Source organism: Pocillopora damicornis, chromosome 5, assembly GCF_964200805.1.
Source record: "Pocillopora damicornis chromosome 5, jaPocDami1.2, whole genome shotgun sequence".
Classification (NCBI taxonomy): domain Eukaryota; kingdom Metazoa; phylum Cnidaria; class Anthozoa; order Scleractinia; family Pocilloporidae; genus Pocillopora; species Pocillopora damicornis.
Genome location: NC_142674.1, coordinates 26905600 through 26922453, shown reverse-complemented (window position 1 = coordinate 26922453; position 16854 = coordinate 26905600). Strand labels below are relative to the sequence as shown.

The 16854-nt window shown below is 37.8% G+C and overlaps 1 protein-coding gene across 1 annotated transcript; it reads left to right on the top strand.

Moving 5' to 3' along the window:
* Positions 1 to 2982: 2982 nt before the first annotated feature.
* LOC149046260 (uncharacterized) lies at positions 2983 to 15517 on the top strand. The gene is made up of 10 exons (XM_089206045.1): positions 2983 to 3082; positions 3350 to 3391; positions 3989 to 4237; positions 4372 to 4644; positions 6634 to 6903; positions 7343 to 7459; positions 7830 to 7857; positions 8667 to 8854; positions 14013 to 14293; positions 14834 to 15517. Exons 1-10 carry the CDS (start codon positions 2983 to 2985, stop codon positions 15515 to 15517), a joined length of 2232 nt encoding a protein of 743 aa, XP_089062171.1.
* Positions 15518 to 16854: the final 1337 nt, after the last annotated feature.

Genomic DNA, 16854 nt, shown 5'->3' with positions numbered 1-16854 from the left:
TCACTACTGCAGTAACAGTCATGTAACATATTTGTGTCACTGTCGCTTACTTTTGTAATAATGAAAACTACAATTTTCGTTTTATTATCATCAATAAACATGGCATTCTGATATTCGCCTTGCTTCCTAAGTTATGGTTGGAAACTTGTTGATACCGTTTTGAATTAGGCTCTTGTGGAAATATTTATTCAGTGTGAACCATAAGTAGATAAGGATTCGATTTTGATTCAGTGGCTCAGTTTACGAAAAGATTTAATGTTATCTGTGGTAGACTGTGAAATTGAGGTGTTAGTTACTTGAAACTGATTATGAGAATTAAAGTCATAATCATGAAAATGGTTTCATATCAGAACTATTTGTTGAGCAGAGGTCTTAGCCGACTGATTAATGAATATCAACTCTCTTAGCAGTTAATTACTTTTATTTTATTTATTTTTCTGTTCTTGATGTATTTTTTTTATTATTCCTTGGCCTTGGCAATTGTGAAAAACGATTAGAACGTAAGTACAAGTTTCTCTGTCATTTAAAGCATATCTATTTGCATGACACCTTCACAGTGCGTATACGTTAACATATTTAACTAAAGTACAGGTGATAAACGAAAGAAAAAGTGCATAGCATTCCTCAATAAACAAATGAATTTTTTGAGAAACAGATGCACGTTTTAATTTTATTTCTTTTATAACTTTTATTCACATGCCACTTCTGCAATCACTCAGCTGGTAAGTTGAATTTAGTTTATCTCGCGCAATTCTTATTCTTGATAATCATGCTCAAGACAATTATATTTTCCTTTAGTGCCTAAGATCCTATTTACAACCGGTCCGCGTATGAATTGTTTACTCTTTTCGGAGTGCATGTCGATTAAGTGTTGTAAAAACAGAGTTAGGTTATCATCACAGCGAAGCAGAACAACGAAAAATCATTGGAGTCTCAATAATCTCATGTTCAAAGCAAAGATTTGGCATCCAGAACTGGAAAACACACGAGAGCATGTGAAATCAAATTTGCTGAGAAGCTGTAGTGCAGGACGAGGCGTAGCAAAACTCCGATGTTATCAAGGAGTACTTCTGAAATCCCCATTGAAAATCGCTTTCTCTTACAATAATACAGTTTCAACCAATGAAATTTACGCTGACATCCATGTCATCATTGTGTTTTAAGTCTACTTTGATGCTTTATTTTGAATTTTGAGCTCAACTCGTGCTTTCGGTACAATTTTATTAGTAAAGACTTCCATAACTGGCCCCTCATCCTGTGATCTGCTGGTTACAGCTGACGAGGAACATTCAATTTAGCAATGCTAACTTTCTCTACTTCCTGATCGCGACTGAATCTCGTCCAAGACCGCAAACAAAATAGTTCACGGCGTCTACCATAGGATCATTATAAGGCCTGACAAACGCAGAACAGAAGTAAAACAAAGTTTAACACTAGTAATTCGAGGGCTGGTCATACCATGCATAAAATCAGTCAAACCCTTAACGTGAAACCGGCGTGAACGAGGTTAAACAGAAATTTAGAAATGCAACCCATACTTGATAATTTTCTCTTAAGTTTCTGGAGAATCTTTTTCCAACATCACGCCCTTCTCTGGGAAATGTAAATTTAGGCGTTAATACTCGCTTTCCATTTGTTGAGAAAGTACTGGAACCTAATTCCTTTCCTAAGAAAAAAAGGGGGGGTGGAATTTTACAATGAATTGTTATTTCATAACTTAAGCTATGTTATTTAGATCATTAACTGCTCCTCCTTTCTTATCTCATCTTTTCTGTCTAGCCAACTATCAAGGTAACTATCAATATCATCCGTTCCTATAAATAAATAACTCTCCTGTGGCTTAATATACATTATTGACTCTCTGCACCGGCTGATTACTGATCAGCAAATTACAATCGTAAATAGCAAAGAATTATCTAAGTGTATATCAGTGACAGTTAGTGATAGCTGTTAATGTTATAATGTTACTATCCAAACGACTTTACTGATGTGGACAGTATTAGTATAAAATCAATAGCTAAGTTCTGTAATAAATGATATTTGTATAATTATCATCAGATAACAGTCATATGTGGCTGATTGTTTGTTTGATTTAACAAGTTATCGATTTCAATGTAATATATTGACGTACCAAACAAACTGGTTTGTTCAAATAAACAAATGAATAGATAAATGGATTAACATCTTTTCAAAATTGTTTTTCTCTTTCACGGCGTTCTTTCCGGATTCATAAGCGGGTGAGTGCGACGAGTTCAGTTTGTTTGTTAAGCTTATGATGTGTTAGTCAAGTATTCCAAGGCTATATTAAGCCACTTACTTACTCACCGAATGTGAATCTTTCTTTTCATGTTCACCTAAAATCCTCATCCTAACTGATATAACAGATTGTAAGTAGCCATGCTTGAACTATCATTTATCAGTAGGCAGGATAAAGGGTTGATAAAGATGGTTGAACAAACGAATGGATCCCAATAGAGGGATTTACACAAGATACTCTTCTCTGTTGATCAGAGGATGTGTGCGCAAAGATGTTGCATAGAAGTAAAACTTTTAATTGTTACAACAATTGAATTTCAACGTTTCAGGCTTCTGCCATATACTAGTGGAACTTTTACAGTAAAGTTGAAAATTAAAAATTGAAAACGTTAAATCCCAGTTTGTTTCTTTTGACATTTTTGCACGGTCATCCATTTGAGCAATATAAAATAATGTCACTCTCCTTGGCTTATAACCTGATAAATCCCTGACAGATGTTGAGAGAACACTAATGATGCTTATAAATAGGGAACTGTAAGTTGGGCGATTTATAAGCTTCAAGCTATCAATCTTTTTAACTTGGAGAAGTTAGTTCGAAGTCCTCTTGGAAATTAGAAACTAGGGATATCGACGATAATAATTACTTATTTTGGTATCCTTTATGGCAAGCAGCAGATTAATGCAGCAAAGGAAGTAAAGAGCATAGGTAGAGTGATAATATGACATATGACTCTTTGCGCACAACTTATTGTTTTCAAAGGTTGTATGGCGTGGTCGTCTTGGAATGGCGTCTGCATTGGGTGCAACGAGTACCGGGAAAGAGTCGGTAAGTGACAAGAGGGAGTTTTGGTGAATTTGTGACTCACAGGTGCAATGGCGGGTTTTTGCCTTTGCTTTACAACTTCAAAAAACTATACAGCATTCATAAACTTTTATTCAAATGGATAAACTCTTATGTATAGATTGTAATGATAACTAGGCAGGAACCTTCAGCAGTTATTTTCAAGGGATGTTTTCTTTAATAGAAATAAGATTACTTAATCTCCAACCGTTTATTACTTTTAAAAGATTATCTGGATAACCTTACTTCTAGAATTTAACTGCTCAAGAACTCTGGAATCACGGCAATGTAAATGTAAGTGGTTTTATGAGTGAGGAGAAAGTAAAGGACCCATCTTTTGGTCGAAAATGTTGCACAGATATCCCTCAACTGTCCTTTTATTAACTTCCAAACTCTTTAAAATGCACTTTGTTTTTACCAACCGAGTTAGTAACGTAGATTGGCCGCCGTAAGTAATTCCCGAGCTGATGTCTCGATTGTTAGCTCTGACGAAGGGCTAAAGGTCGAAACATCAGCTGAGAAAATCTTTACGGTGGCATATTTAAATTTAAATTAACCCTTAGCTCAAAAGTCAGTCGGTTACCTCTAAATCATCGCCTCAATTGAAATGCTCTCTAAGCGGCTTCCCTACACCTGAGATACTCTGGACTAAGGATGGGTTGAATCTTGGTAACAACAACATTCTCACGATTAATCAGGTGAGTTAGGGAGATCCTGGTCAATAACATGCAGTGCTAAAAAAAGTGAAGGAAAAAATGAATCAGCTTTTCATATTACAGTCACAGGTAAATGTTGACTTACTTTTGTTCCCTTCTGTTGCTCTTCTCATTCTCTGATGTTTTTTTTATACTTTCGCCTTTTTTGAATTCTTTTTGTTGATTCTATGCCCAGGTCCTCCTGGAATTAATCCTGAGCTCAAGAATCAGTCGGTTACATATAATTCATCGCCTCAGTTCAAATGCGTTGTAAGCGGTTTCCCTACACCTGAGATACTCTGGACCAAGGATGGGGTTAATCTCACTAACAACAACACTCTCACGATTCATCAAACGAGATTGGAAGACTCTGGCAAATACACATGCAGCGCCGAAAACAGCAAGGGGAGCAAAACCTCATCTTTCTGGATCGAGGTGGCGGGAGGTACGGTTTTCATTTACATACAGAAAGAGCTGAAGTCGCGGATCAATTTAAATCTTTAGATAAGGGAGGAGGGAGAGGGGATTAAAATGGACAATGCGACCCTTTGTTTAGCTTGGTGATCTTTTTACTTCAAGTCTCTCCCCAGATCATTGAGCCTCCGAAAAGCCAATCTGTTACCGAAGGATACCCTGTAAATTTTAGTTGCGTAGCTTCAGGTGTTTCAACACCAATCTTGGTCTGGACTTTTAATGATGGTAACCTGCCATTTGGTATCAAGCAAACCGGTCACGAAGGAGAATCATTCCTAGCATCGCCAAGTGTCACGAAAGGGATGAATGGGACTTATAGGTGTACAGCAAAAAACAAAGCAAATACAACTAGTTCCTCAGCAATACTACGTGTTTATGGTAAGTTCAGTTATAATAATATTGTTGATGATAATGATGATGATAATGATGATGACGATGACGATGACGATGACGATGATAATAATGATGATGATGACGATGATGATGACGATAATGATAATGATGACGACGACGACGACGACGATGATGATGATGAAGATGAAGAAGAGAAATAGAGAGAGAAGAGCTTAAGAAAGAAAAATCAACTTGTAATTCAAGGGCAATAGCGACGGAGAAAAGGAATAGTACAAAGATAATTTAGGTAAGTCTGGCCCAGTTGTATGAAGGGAAAATAACGCTATCTCACGGATAAATCTTTATCCGGTGAATGTGTGATAGCAAAACGTATAGCGTTATCCACCAGACAGAGTTTTATCCAGTGGTTAGTATCATCCACTCCTCGAACAACTAAGGCCTGTACTTCGAAAAAACGGGTGATATCAATGCTGAATACTAATGTCCTTGGATCTTTATGATTACACACGCGAAGAAACTGGGTAACCACTTCTTTGGTTTCAAGAACTCAAAAAAGCTTACTATTTTTAGTCAACTGCGTAGACCTGCGTAGGAAAGAAACGCTAAGGAAAAGGGACAGCTGATGGCGCCCTAGAGAGTTTATTGATTCGAAATACTTGACGATATGGAATGTACTCCCAAACTGGAAAAATCTGAAGAAGAGACTTTCGAGACGGAGAGATCCAGAATCTCAGAAGAGAGCAAAAAGGAAGCGAGACGCAAAAGCCAATTTTACATACGACACACAATTGGCATTCTCGATATTGAACGAGGAAAGTAAAACAGAGGAAAATACTTAAAACGAAGAAGCTTCCATCTGTAACCGAAGTGGGAGGTCGAATAGCGATTAAGCGTTCGAAAGAATTCCTTCGCACTCTCGATTCTCTTACATCTATCCACAAAGTTGATTTATGGCTTTTGTAACTCGTAATGTGACTTAGCCAATGAGGATGGAGAATATCACAGATTTATGATTTACGAATTTACACGCTGAAAAGGAACGAAATTAATTTCCACTAACAAGCTGGTCCAAGAAGCCGAGAGCCAATCAAATGGCGCATATCACTTTTTCACGTGTGCGGAAAGGGATGCCTCCAATCGGGAAGTATCACGCTTTTTCACACGTGAAGAGTGCCAATGTCATTCTAATTAATCTTTCACTGGAATAGGACTGTTTACTAGTCAATCTACTTGCAAAAGATGACTGAGGAACTTCTATGGAGAATTATGCGGAATAGAAAGCATGCAGAACAAAAACCCAAAGAGAAAACAGCGAGTCGGTTTGCACCAGAAATCTCACTCGTTCGCTGTGCACACTTGTACGATTTCCAATACTACCAAATCGTGCGTATAATACCATACGGACAGACTTTCTATGAAGTATTCTCTATCGACTGAATTGTCATAAGAGTTCTTGATTATAGTTGCGTCTATGATGTCCTCAATTTATCCATGGAAATTTAACCACGTCAGCTTGAGAAAATTTTGTAAATTCACTCTCCTCAGGAAGTGATAGAAAACGATGTAATGAAGTCGTTGTAGTGCTTTAGGACGATCATCTCCTTGAAATCAGACCCACTACCATAGTGCCGGAAAAGAAAGAAACTTCATGTTGCATGACTCACTTGTTGTGTCCTTCTGATACAAGGGTGCAGAAAAAAGAGCAAGAGAATATGGAACACTACATCTTAATTTAGAAGTTCAGCGAAGGATCTAGGGCGGTTGAAACAGTAACCAGGAAATTTAAACTATGAGGGCTTCAAGCTTGTTCTGAAACTCTATCGAAACCCCTCCGATACTCACAAGGAAAAAAAATGTTTTTTTTTTTTCTTTTTTTATCTTCGGTCACATTTGACTCGTTTGTTTCGTTTCCATGTTTTTGTTTGTTTTGTTTTGTTTTTTGGAGTGTTTATGATATAGCTGTAGTTTTAACGTGACACTAGCATTCTAATAAATTGCCCCTTTTCAACGCAGGAAAACCCTCTGCTCAAGTTGTTCCAGAGAAATACATAGCCCTGACAAAAGGAGACATCCTCAAATTGATTTGCAAAGTCAACGAGGAAACAGTAAACGTAATATGGAAAAAAGATGGAGACTCAACAATAGAGAGAGCAGTTATAGATCGACGAAAACATAAACTTGCCATTATTAAAGTTGTGGAAAAGGACAGTGGTGAATATTCTTGTGAAGCACGTAACAAGCCAGGAACTGTGGCTCGCTCTGTTGTGACAGTAAATGTCAAAGGTAAGCTGTTCAAGGAACCACATATAATTTCAGTAAATAAACTATGTAAGGTCATTATTATAAAATACACCCCCGCTTTTTAAGTTCCTCATAAACTTTTCCAGTGGTTTTTTGGTCTTCAGGGAACTAGAAATTTGAAATGAATTTGAAAAAAATATTTCAAAACGAATTTGAAACAGTAGCAGTGTGTTAAACATATTCTATAATTCTTTCACCGATCTTTCTCTTTCTTTCTGCCTGTTTTTTGCAAATTAACACATCTGCGTCTGTTTTTCCAAAGGTTATTCCCAGCCACCTAACGCGAGCAATGAACAACGTAAATTGTTGGAACAAAAAAAAAATAGCTCTCTATCTGGATAATTGGTGATATTAATTTTTATTTTTAATGCTGACCAGCAAACTACTTTCCTACTGAGCTTCTTCTATTATTATATTTCAGGAAATTCAGAGGCTCCCTCCAGCAGCTCACTGGAGTGGTACTACATTGGGGGACCTTTGGCTGCTGTCGTTTTTATACTGGCGCTCATTTCATACATTAAAAAACGTCGTGAGACAGGTAAAATGTTACCATACGAAAAAAAAAATGTCTTCGTATGGCAGATTGTGGCTTTTAATACGTCAGTGTTTTGGAGCACGAAGGAGCTATTTTAAGCAGGTCATATTCTGTATTTCCAGCGCTGATTTTGAAGGTCCCTCTACAGTCCAGGCAAAGCCCATTGCTAATCAAATTACAAAAACGTTACAAATTATATGAAACTAATTACCATGATAACCCACCTTATTCCTTCTCCTATTGTTTGACAACAGAGTCAAATATAAGTTACACGTGGTTTCTGAGTCGCAAGCTTAAACTTAGTTAACGATGTCATTCTTACTCAAAACGAAGCGATTTCTTTCATCTGTTTCCACATATCCTTTGACAATAGCCCCACCTGAGGTGCCACCCAGGCTGCGGTAAGTGAATTCCCTTTTTAATGCTCAATGTCTGAACGTGTAGTTATTTCCAAAGTTTCTAACACTTGAATAAGTCTCAGTAGAGTAATGATAAGCGCCACTGCTGAGTAAATACGTCTTTTTTTCGCTGTTCGGACTGATTATGTTCACCATTAAGAGCACACTGGCCAAAATAAAAGGTTTTTTATTTCGAACCAGCAGCAGTTTTCGAAGCCGTTCTTACCAAATGGCAATCAAATGTTTCCTAACATCCTGTCTGTTTTGGATTCGTCCGTCCTTCACTTTTTTTGACATCTTGTTTAGTATCTTTTTTTTTGTTACCAGTATGCCAGGTTGTGGGTGGCGTACTTTTAAAGAAGAAGAGAAGCTTTGACCCTTCGTCACTCTTTGTTACAGAAACTACAGCCGAAATACACTCGGAGTCTTGTAGACCGATTTAAAATACCACTCGATGTATCGATTGTGGACAATACTTCGGATGGTTTTAATTAGTATTTCATTTCTCGCGTAGGAGGCACGATATTTATATGACGTAAAATGCCGAAAAACACAGTCGGCGCTAAGTTTATTCAATAAAATCTCCTCTCTGGGTCGATGCGTTCAGTAAATTAGAATCTAAATTTCAAAAATTTTTTCACTGGCAAGTGATAATTTTCTGAAGCACCCGGAAATGAAACGAAAAGAAAAGAAATTAAAGTGAAGATATAGAGGATATATTTACCACGTTACGTTAAACCAGATTTAAAGAAGGAAAAGATAGACAAGTAATAAAGATATTTTAAGTCTTGTTTTCATCTGCAATTATTCAGTGAAGGGGACGATGAAGTTGAGATGGATCAGCTGAACGTAAACACAGATGGATGGGAGATTGCAGTTGACCGCCTGAACCTTCGCGAGCATATTGGCAGAGGGGCATTCGGTTCAGTGTGGCGAGCGCTTCTGGGTCGTTCTCGAGGCAGACCTGGAAATCGCACGGTTGCTGCGAAATGCTTCCTACGTAAGTACTTACTTACAAAGCTTGATTAAACTATCCTTTATTAATTTTTTGAGTAATATATCTTAATAAAGGGCATTTCACTTAGAATATGCTTTATTAACGTACTTGATACATAACATGGGTAGCTTAAAAACTGTGCGCTGTTAAAATGATTTACCAGCTGGCATGTCAAATTGTTAGCGGATGGTTTCCCGGGGGACCAGTTGTTAAGTCTTTTGTCATACAACGCTACTACCATACAACAGAACACGAATATCATTTGAAGTATTAGAAGCTATGGAGAAAAATGAAAATTTATTGGTTAAATTGCATTCAAGCGAATAAAAGCGGAAAATACCGTAATACTGAAAATGTCACTCCTTCGTGTATTTTGTAAAATTGCTCGCTTAGAAACTTTTGATGGGAAATAATGTCATGTGACCTCAAAGAAGCCTGGAGAGGGTGAGTCTGGCGCAAAAAGCTCAGAGCCATTTGCCAGTCTAGTGGTGGTAGTATGATCTTCTTCCGCTGGAAAAGCTGAACGTCATAATGCAATAGAACTTGTATGAAGCGGTCAACTTGTAATAAGCGGTCGGTTTTCAAAGTATCAAAACTTTCCTCCTTTGCTTATAGTGCTTTTTATATCAAGCAGTTGTGGTCACCCTTTACTAAGTCCCAACAGCCTATTTTTAATGTTCCTTACCTGTATTGAACGGTCACTAAAGCGGAAGTACTCAAATAAAATTAAGAATAATCTTTCAAGTAAAATTGAATCCAGGTTTATCTCCCGAAATCAATGTTAGTAAAATTTTTGAGTGAGGTTGTGTACTGATGTTAAGTGGTCCGTGATGGCATAGAGTGGCTTTTTTAAACTTTTATCAATAGTAGCCCTATTCCGTGGAACCTATATTAAACGGTCAACTATTTCCCGTGCGTGACCGCTAAATACATGTTCGACTGTAACAAGCTTATAGAGTCAAACGAATTTAGAATAATTCTGGAAATGCTAACGAATTATTGTAGTTTTTAGTAAGATAATAGCAAGGATTATGTACCATATGAACGGTAGGAAACAAGAAGGCGCAAACAGAGCATATCTTCAATAAAAATTGTCTCAAATATCTATTCGACCGACTATTAGGTATTATAACAGGTGCAATTTCAAGGCTTAATTGCGTCTCTACTTTTGTAAGTTGTCTGTAAACAATTGCGCGGTCCAATGAGCTTGCCTAGTTAACAACAATGCTCGAGATGTGCAGCGTTTTCTTAGCAAATAATTTTTTCAACAAGGATGAATCTACTTTTGAAATTTCATCTTCAATACAACTGAACAAGACGGCTAACTGACATTTTTGTGGCAAGTATGGATTATATGGGGTTTAGAAAACTAACCTTTTTTTATGTAGACCAAATTTATTAGAAGTTGCGCTGGTAATATAGCACTTAGTATACAAAAATGTTTACCACATAATTGTGTCTCTCTTGACATGCAAAGTTTGTTTGTTTATCTAATTTTTGTGTGGTTTCCCAGCAATCTCCGGAGAGAAAGGAAGGAAGGCCCTGCTGAGAGAGATCGAGTTATTAAAACTCTTTGGAAGGGAGGGCCATGAAAATGTTGTTAAGTTCATTGGTTGTGTTACAGTTGGAGGTAATCAGCTATTGTTATGAATATAATCAGCTAATTCACAATAACGATAAAAACATATCCGACGTCAACCAGTATTGCTTAGATGGTGTACTAATTCAAGGGTTATTTCCATTTTTTGTCTAATCTAAAGAAATTTACTTCGCACTGTATGTAGGCCATTTTACTTGGAAGATTTAAGCTCTAAAATTTACACGCTAATTGTGATAATAGTTTTAACTTACGATGGGAAGTCTCTGTCTATTTATCTGCCATCCCTATTTTTCTGCCTTTCTGTTTATCTGTCTGTCTGTCCATCTCTCTGTGTGTCTGTCTGTATTTCTGTATCTGCTGTATGTGTCCATCCGTTTTCTATCTGCGTTTTTCCCTCTTTGACTTTCCCTCTCTTTCTTAGATATAACCAAATGTATAAGTAGATAAAGCATGTACAATTCAAACACATTTTGCAACTTCTGCACTGCTTGCCGTAAAATAATATTCTTGTTTTTCCCTTTTAGCTCAGCCAATACTTATCATGGAGTACCTGTGGCGAGGTGACTTGCTGGGTTATCTCAGAAAATCCAGGGGAGTTTTCGACCAATATCATCATGGGGTCGGAGGGGTCGACCACTTGACAACATATGACATGGTGCTGTTTGCTAAACAGATCGCACATGGCATGACTTTTCTCGCGTCCAGAGGGGTAAGTGCTCAAACTCTTTCTGGTCAGTATGTGATCCTGCATGTGTTAAAATGGCGTGACTTGCAAATCGTCAAAAGAATATTCTGTACAGCTAAAAAGATCCAGCACATTAGAATCACTATTTCACAGAGAAATGGTTTGACATTAGCATGATGTTAAACTTTCTACCTATATTTTATTTTTTATTTTATGTAGTTTATAAAAGTCCCTTTTGGCAGATCATATCATTTTTTGTTTTCGATTTCAGATAATTCATCGCGATCTTGCAGCTCGTAACATCCTTCTTGACGAGCATCGTGTCTGCAAGTTGACTGACTTTGGGCTCTGTTATCAGGATTTCAAATACGGCCCAGGAAATGCCAAGAGGGTAATTTTCAGAATTTTTTCATCATTTAGTCAATTGATTTTGGGGCAGCTAGTATGGAAGATAAAAATGTGAAGAATTAAAATATTACTGTCCTCAAAAACCCTTCTTTTCAGTTACACAGTTTTACTGCAAAACACATTTCCCTTCAATGGGAAGCCGTTCTAAGCGTATCGAAACTTTGACAGAAAAAAAAAATTGTACCTAGGGAGTGAACACAGGAAATAAGAAAGCTGGAAGAGATATCGTTTTTAAAAAAAAAAAGATACAAAATCGAAAGGCAAAGAAACAGGAGATTTAAAGGAAAAGGAGTGTGTGAATTGTTTCCTTAGAATTTGTACAAAGGTGTCTACTGCTCTTGACATTATCGAAAGTCCTCACATCACGGTTTTAATCTTATATGCAAATATTTTAGAAGTTGTATACAAGGCTCTTTAGATGTCAGATGTCTATAGTTTTTTGGTTACTCATCCAGGGATGTATCCCAATCAAATGGACTGCACCCGAGATTCTCTTTGGACATGTGGAACAACTGTCAACCAAAAGCGATGTGTACGTACTGTATTGGTTATTATCAACATATATTCCAAGAGTGAACATTTTTACGATTCTAACTTAACTTAGCGAGGAAAACTAGAATATTCAGTGCTCTATTGATTAGGGGGTCACTAGGAAACGTCAAGCTGGGAAACAGCTGAGGTTACAGCTGTAGTATGAGACTTTACACGAATATTAAGTTTAACGAGCAATATCCAAAATCTGATTAGGATAAGAACAGACGGATGAAAGGATGAGTGGATAATCAAACAAATAAATATGACGTTTTCTGTTAAGGAGGTTGCTTATGTCTTGATGGCATGTTTTTAAACATCCCAAGTATCTGAGTGATTATAATCTTTCTACCCCAGTTGAGATATATCGTCATCCTTCTATTTCTTTGACAGGTGGTCCTACGGCATCGTCCTGTATGAAATCTTCACTGTCGGTACTTAACTTGTTTGTTACTTCACATTTAGGAAATATACCTGCCGAGATTGCACCCACAATTACTAATTGATGAGTGATACCGAACGAACAAAAGAGCATTGTACGATAGAGAAGTTGAAGCAGCACTCAATGTTGCTGATAAATAAAATTATGACGATGCATAACAACTTGACATAAAACTTAAGTTTAAGTAGAACTGAAAGTATTTAGTACATTATTGAAAAACCTTAAATCCATCGCTACATTTAAATTTGTTTTTTTTACAGTACTCTTTCATCTGATGTAAACCGAAATCTATTTCAGCAACTAATTGTCGTTTTCACAAAAGAATCATTTCGATCGCCCTGAGAGGAATGAAAGTGATTACAACAAAAAGAGTGTGCTTTTTTGGCAAACAGAAAAAAACATTATTTTTCCACAGGAGGCATTCCTTACGAAGGATGGTCTCAATCCACGACAATGAAAAATATCGAAGAAGGTTATCGTCTGCCAAAGCCTGAACATATCGACGACAGTTTGTAAGTGTTGCTTCCTCTGTGTGGAATGTTATATAAGTCAAAAGCAATATCGATTGCTGCTGTGGTCAGGTGTTTTTGATACTCTTGGTCTGAATAAGAAGTCTTCCTAGAAATTAATCTTGTCAATACAAAAATTTAAATGAATACGGTGGGTTTTTCATCACAGAATTCGTTTGAGCTGCAATGAAATGAGATAAACTTAGCATTTCAGTTATTTTTGTAACTAGTTGTGGTTTCTCAACTTTGCTACTTGCAATATTAATGCCTTCGCGGAATTACTGTGATCATATGTCCCTGTGTTTTTCTATAGATACGCGGTGATGTTAAACTGCTGGAAATACGAAAGCGCAAGCCGGCCACACTTTGTGAAGCTCTACCAAACAATGGATACATATATTAAAACAAAGGTTTGCCATACAGCGTCTAATTCAGGATATACTTCAGCAATTGAAATTGGTATCCTACCAAGTCAATTGCGAATTTCTTTTCACGTCAATGTGATATCAAAACGCATTAACTACCCAGCCGCTAACAATTTGTGAATTCAATTTCATCATGAACCGATGTTACTTTTTAAACATATGCAAGTGTGGTTACGTCATGTCAGTCTGGATCATCCGTATTTTCCCTCTGTTGTCTACCCACAAGAAAGAACGGAACATATCTTAAAATAACACTTTTGGAAAACTTTGACAGAAAGGAAGACCTTACCTGACTTTATTCTTATCAATTCATGAAAGTACTAATGGTTCTTGTCTTTGTGACTGATGTCTGATCTGCTCTTTTTTTTCTTTTTAGTGACTCATTTTTGGAATTTCTTTGTTGAATTTTTGAAATTCATTCGTTCAAGATTTTTTAACTCATACAGCTCCTGATTAACTTCTAATCTTTTTCATAGACATATGTAGATATCTTTGACGATGACAAGTATGATGAGGATAAGTACAACTTTGTCGATGACCGTGGAGCTGTTGCAAACCCAGAAGATGCAGGACCGGACGAGCTAGGAGCAGGTGCAGCAAATCCCATCGGTGAAGTGGGTGAACTCGGTGCTACGGCACATCCCTTTGTGGTTGCAGTGGACGATGGCGCTACAGCTTTCCCTCTCGGAATTAACGTAGGAGACGAAGGAGCACCTGCAACAGATCCCGACCGTGAAGTGGGTGAACACGGTGCTACGGCACATCCCTTTGTGATTGCAATAGACGATGGTGCTCAAGCTTTCCCTTTCACTATTAACGAACCAGAGAATGGGGCAGCTGCAGCAAATCTCGCTCATGAAGTGGGTAAGCACGGTGCCACTGCACATCCCTTTGTGGTTGCAATGGACGTTGGTGCTCAAGCTTTCCCTTTCGCTATTAACGTACCAGAGAAAGGGGCAGCTGCAGCAAATCTCGCCCATGAAGTGGGTAAGCACGGTGCTGCTGCACATCCCTTTGTGGTTGCAATTGACGATGGTGCTACAGCCTTCCCCTTCGCTATTAACTTACAAGACGAAGAGGCAGCCGCAGGAAATCTCGCCCGTGAAGTGGGTAAGCACGGTGCTACGGCACATCCCTCTATGGTTGGAATTGACGATGGTGCTACAGCTTTCCCTCTCGGAATCAAAGTAGAAGAAGGAGGTTGCGCAGCATACCCTTTTGAGAGTGATAAGAAAGATATGGATGCCTCAGCTTACCCTTTGGAGAGTGATACTTTACCATATCTTAGCGAGAACGAGGAAGAAGATGTTGATGACTCCGAGTGCCCTATTGCGATTGAGGAAGAAGAAATTGATGACTATGAGTGCCCTCTTGCGATTGAGGAAGAAGAAATTGATCATTTACCATCCTCCCTGGTGATGGACGAAAACGGTCTAGCTGCTTCAGCATGTCCCCTTGTGACTGACGAAGAAAATTTAGATTCTTTAGCATGCCCCCTTGTGGTTGTGGAAGAAGATTCCAATATCTCAGCATGCTCCCCTGTACCTGGAGAAGAAGATTTGGAAGCCACAGGATACCTTTCTGTTACTGAAAAAGAAGATCTTACCTCTTTTGCACACTCTGCAAATGAGGTGAACAAACCCGATGCCTCACCATTTCCTTGTGTGATCGAAGAAGAAGATCTTGATTCTTTAGAATACAATCCTCTGATCGAAAAAGAAGGCCTCAGTGATTCCGTCTTCCCTCCACAAACCCCGACTGGTGACGAAGAGGGTGTAACAAGTGAACCTGAAAATAACGTTGGTTATGAAGGTGCTGTAGCATTTCAATCTGAAAAGGAGGCAGTAGAAGAAGAACCTAAGACTTGCCAACTAGAGTACACGAAGGATGAACAAGACGATCTTGGAAACTATATGGACGACCAAAGTGATGCTGTAGACCTTCTTGACGGGGAGGCTGGCGCACAAGAGTATGTTGGTAATCAACTTACTGCTGCGAATACAGACGAAACTGGAAGCGACGAAGACGAGGAGTCATCTGAAGCAACTCCTCTTGTGCAGGACTGAGGCTAAATAACAGAATTGCTGAACCTCTAAGGTTGTAGTCTTATAGCACTCTGTGGTAATTTGTAGTTTAGATTTCGAGAACTTCGGCCTCAATATTTCATAGCTTCTGATTTTAAGACGTAGGTTGTATCGTACTTTTACTTTAGTAATGCTTTGGTAGTGACGATAACCATTTTCATAGTTTACAAATGGAGGTTAAGTGGAATTTCCTTGAAAGAAAAACTTGATTATTTACTTCACTTTTGCATTTCCTAGTTTACCGTTTATTCACTTGGTGCACTTGTCAGCGCTTTGTTGATGTTATTGACTGTAGGCTGATAGAGACAAAAACAAAAAAAAAAGAAATTGCTGTTAACATCATTTTTATAACTGATCAAGTCAGAAATGCTGCGTAAGTTTGTGAGTGTTGTTCCTAATATAAGTAATATTTCCTAATCTAATTAGGAATAATTAATTTGTTGTAAAACACTCCCTAAATGCTTCAATAAACTTATATAAGCTAAAATCGTTTCGACTCCATTCATTGCAGCAAAATTGCTGGTCTGGATCTAACTGTAAATTTGAAGGACACCATAAACTAAAATAACATCTGGCCTCCTTCAAAGAGTAAGATTGACGAAAATCCAGTAGCGCTGCGTTAGTTCTGACTAGTGTGTATATTTTTCTATTCCCAGCTTACGCTCGCTTAACAACCAGAAGTGGCATATTTTCAAAGAATTATTAACCCAATACATTTTATCCTTTTTGTAGACAGCTACTGACTCACCAGCCTTTTCAATCGAGTTGTCTATTCCAATTTGTTGTTTAGATAGGCGGTATTAAGCTGATTAGTCTTGCATGTTGTCATTTTACATCACTGCTTCTAATCATTGTCTGAGAAAAGTGTTTTAGAAGTTTGAAACATAAATGACCCCATTGTGATGATTCTTAGTGCAGAAGTTGGCCCAAGGCAGATATTCCAGGTGCCAAGGAAGCATTATTTTTTACTTTTTATCTCCACAGTTTCAGGCATTTTGGCGTCTCGGGGTATTGTGTTTGAATATTGTTAATACTAATCGTGCCTTCCTGGTGCACTACGTCAGCAAATATGTCGAGTTTAATCAAGAAATAGATGGCGTTTTCGAGAAACACAGACGAGGTAATATAATAATGGACTCTCATTCCGTCATTTTCAATTGTTTTTTTCACGAGCACTTACATATAACGCTGACATTGCCAAAACCATTGCTTCAACTTTCATCGCGAGAAGTACTGTGCTATGATTTTTAGAGAAATAGGCAATGGCAGTTATTTTCTTACTGTCCGTCGTTGTGTTTCTTGACATGAGCAAGGCCTTT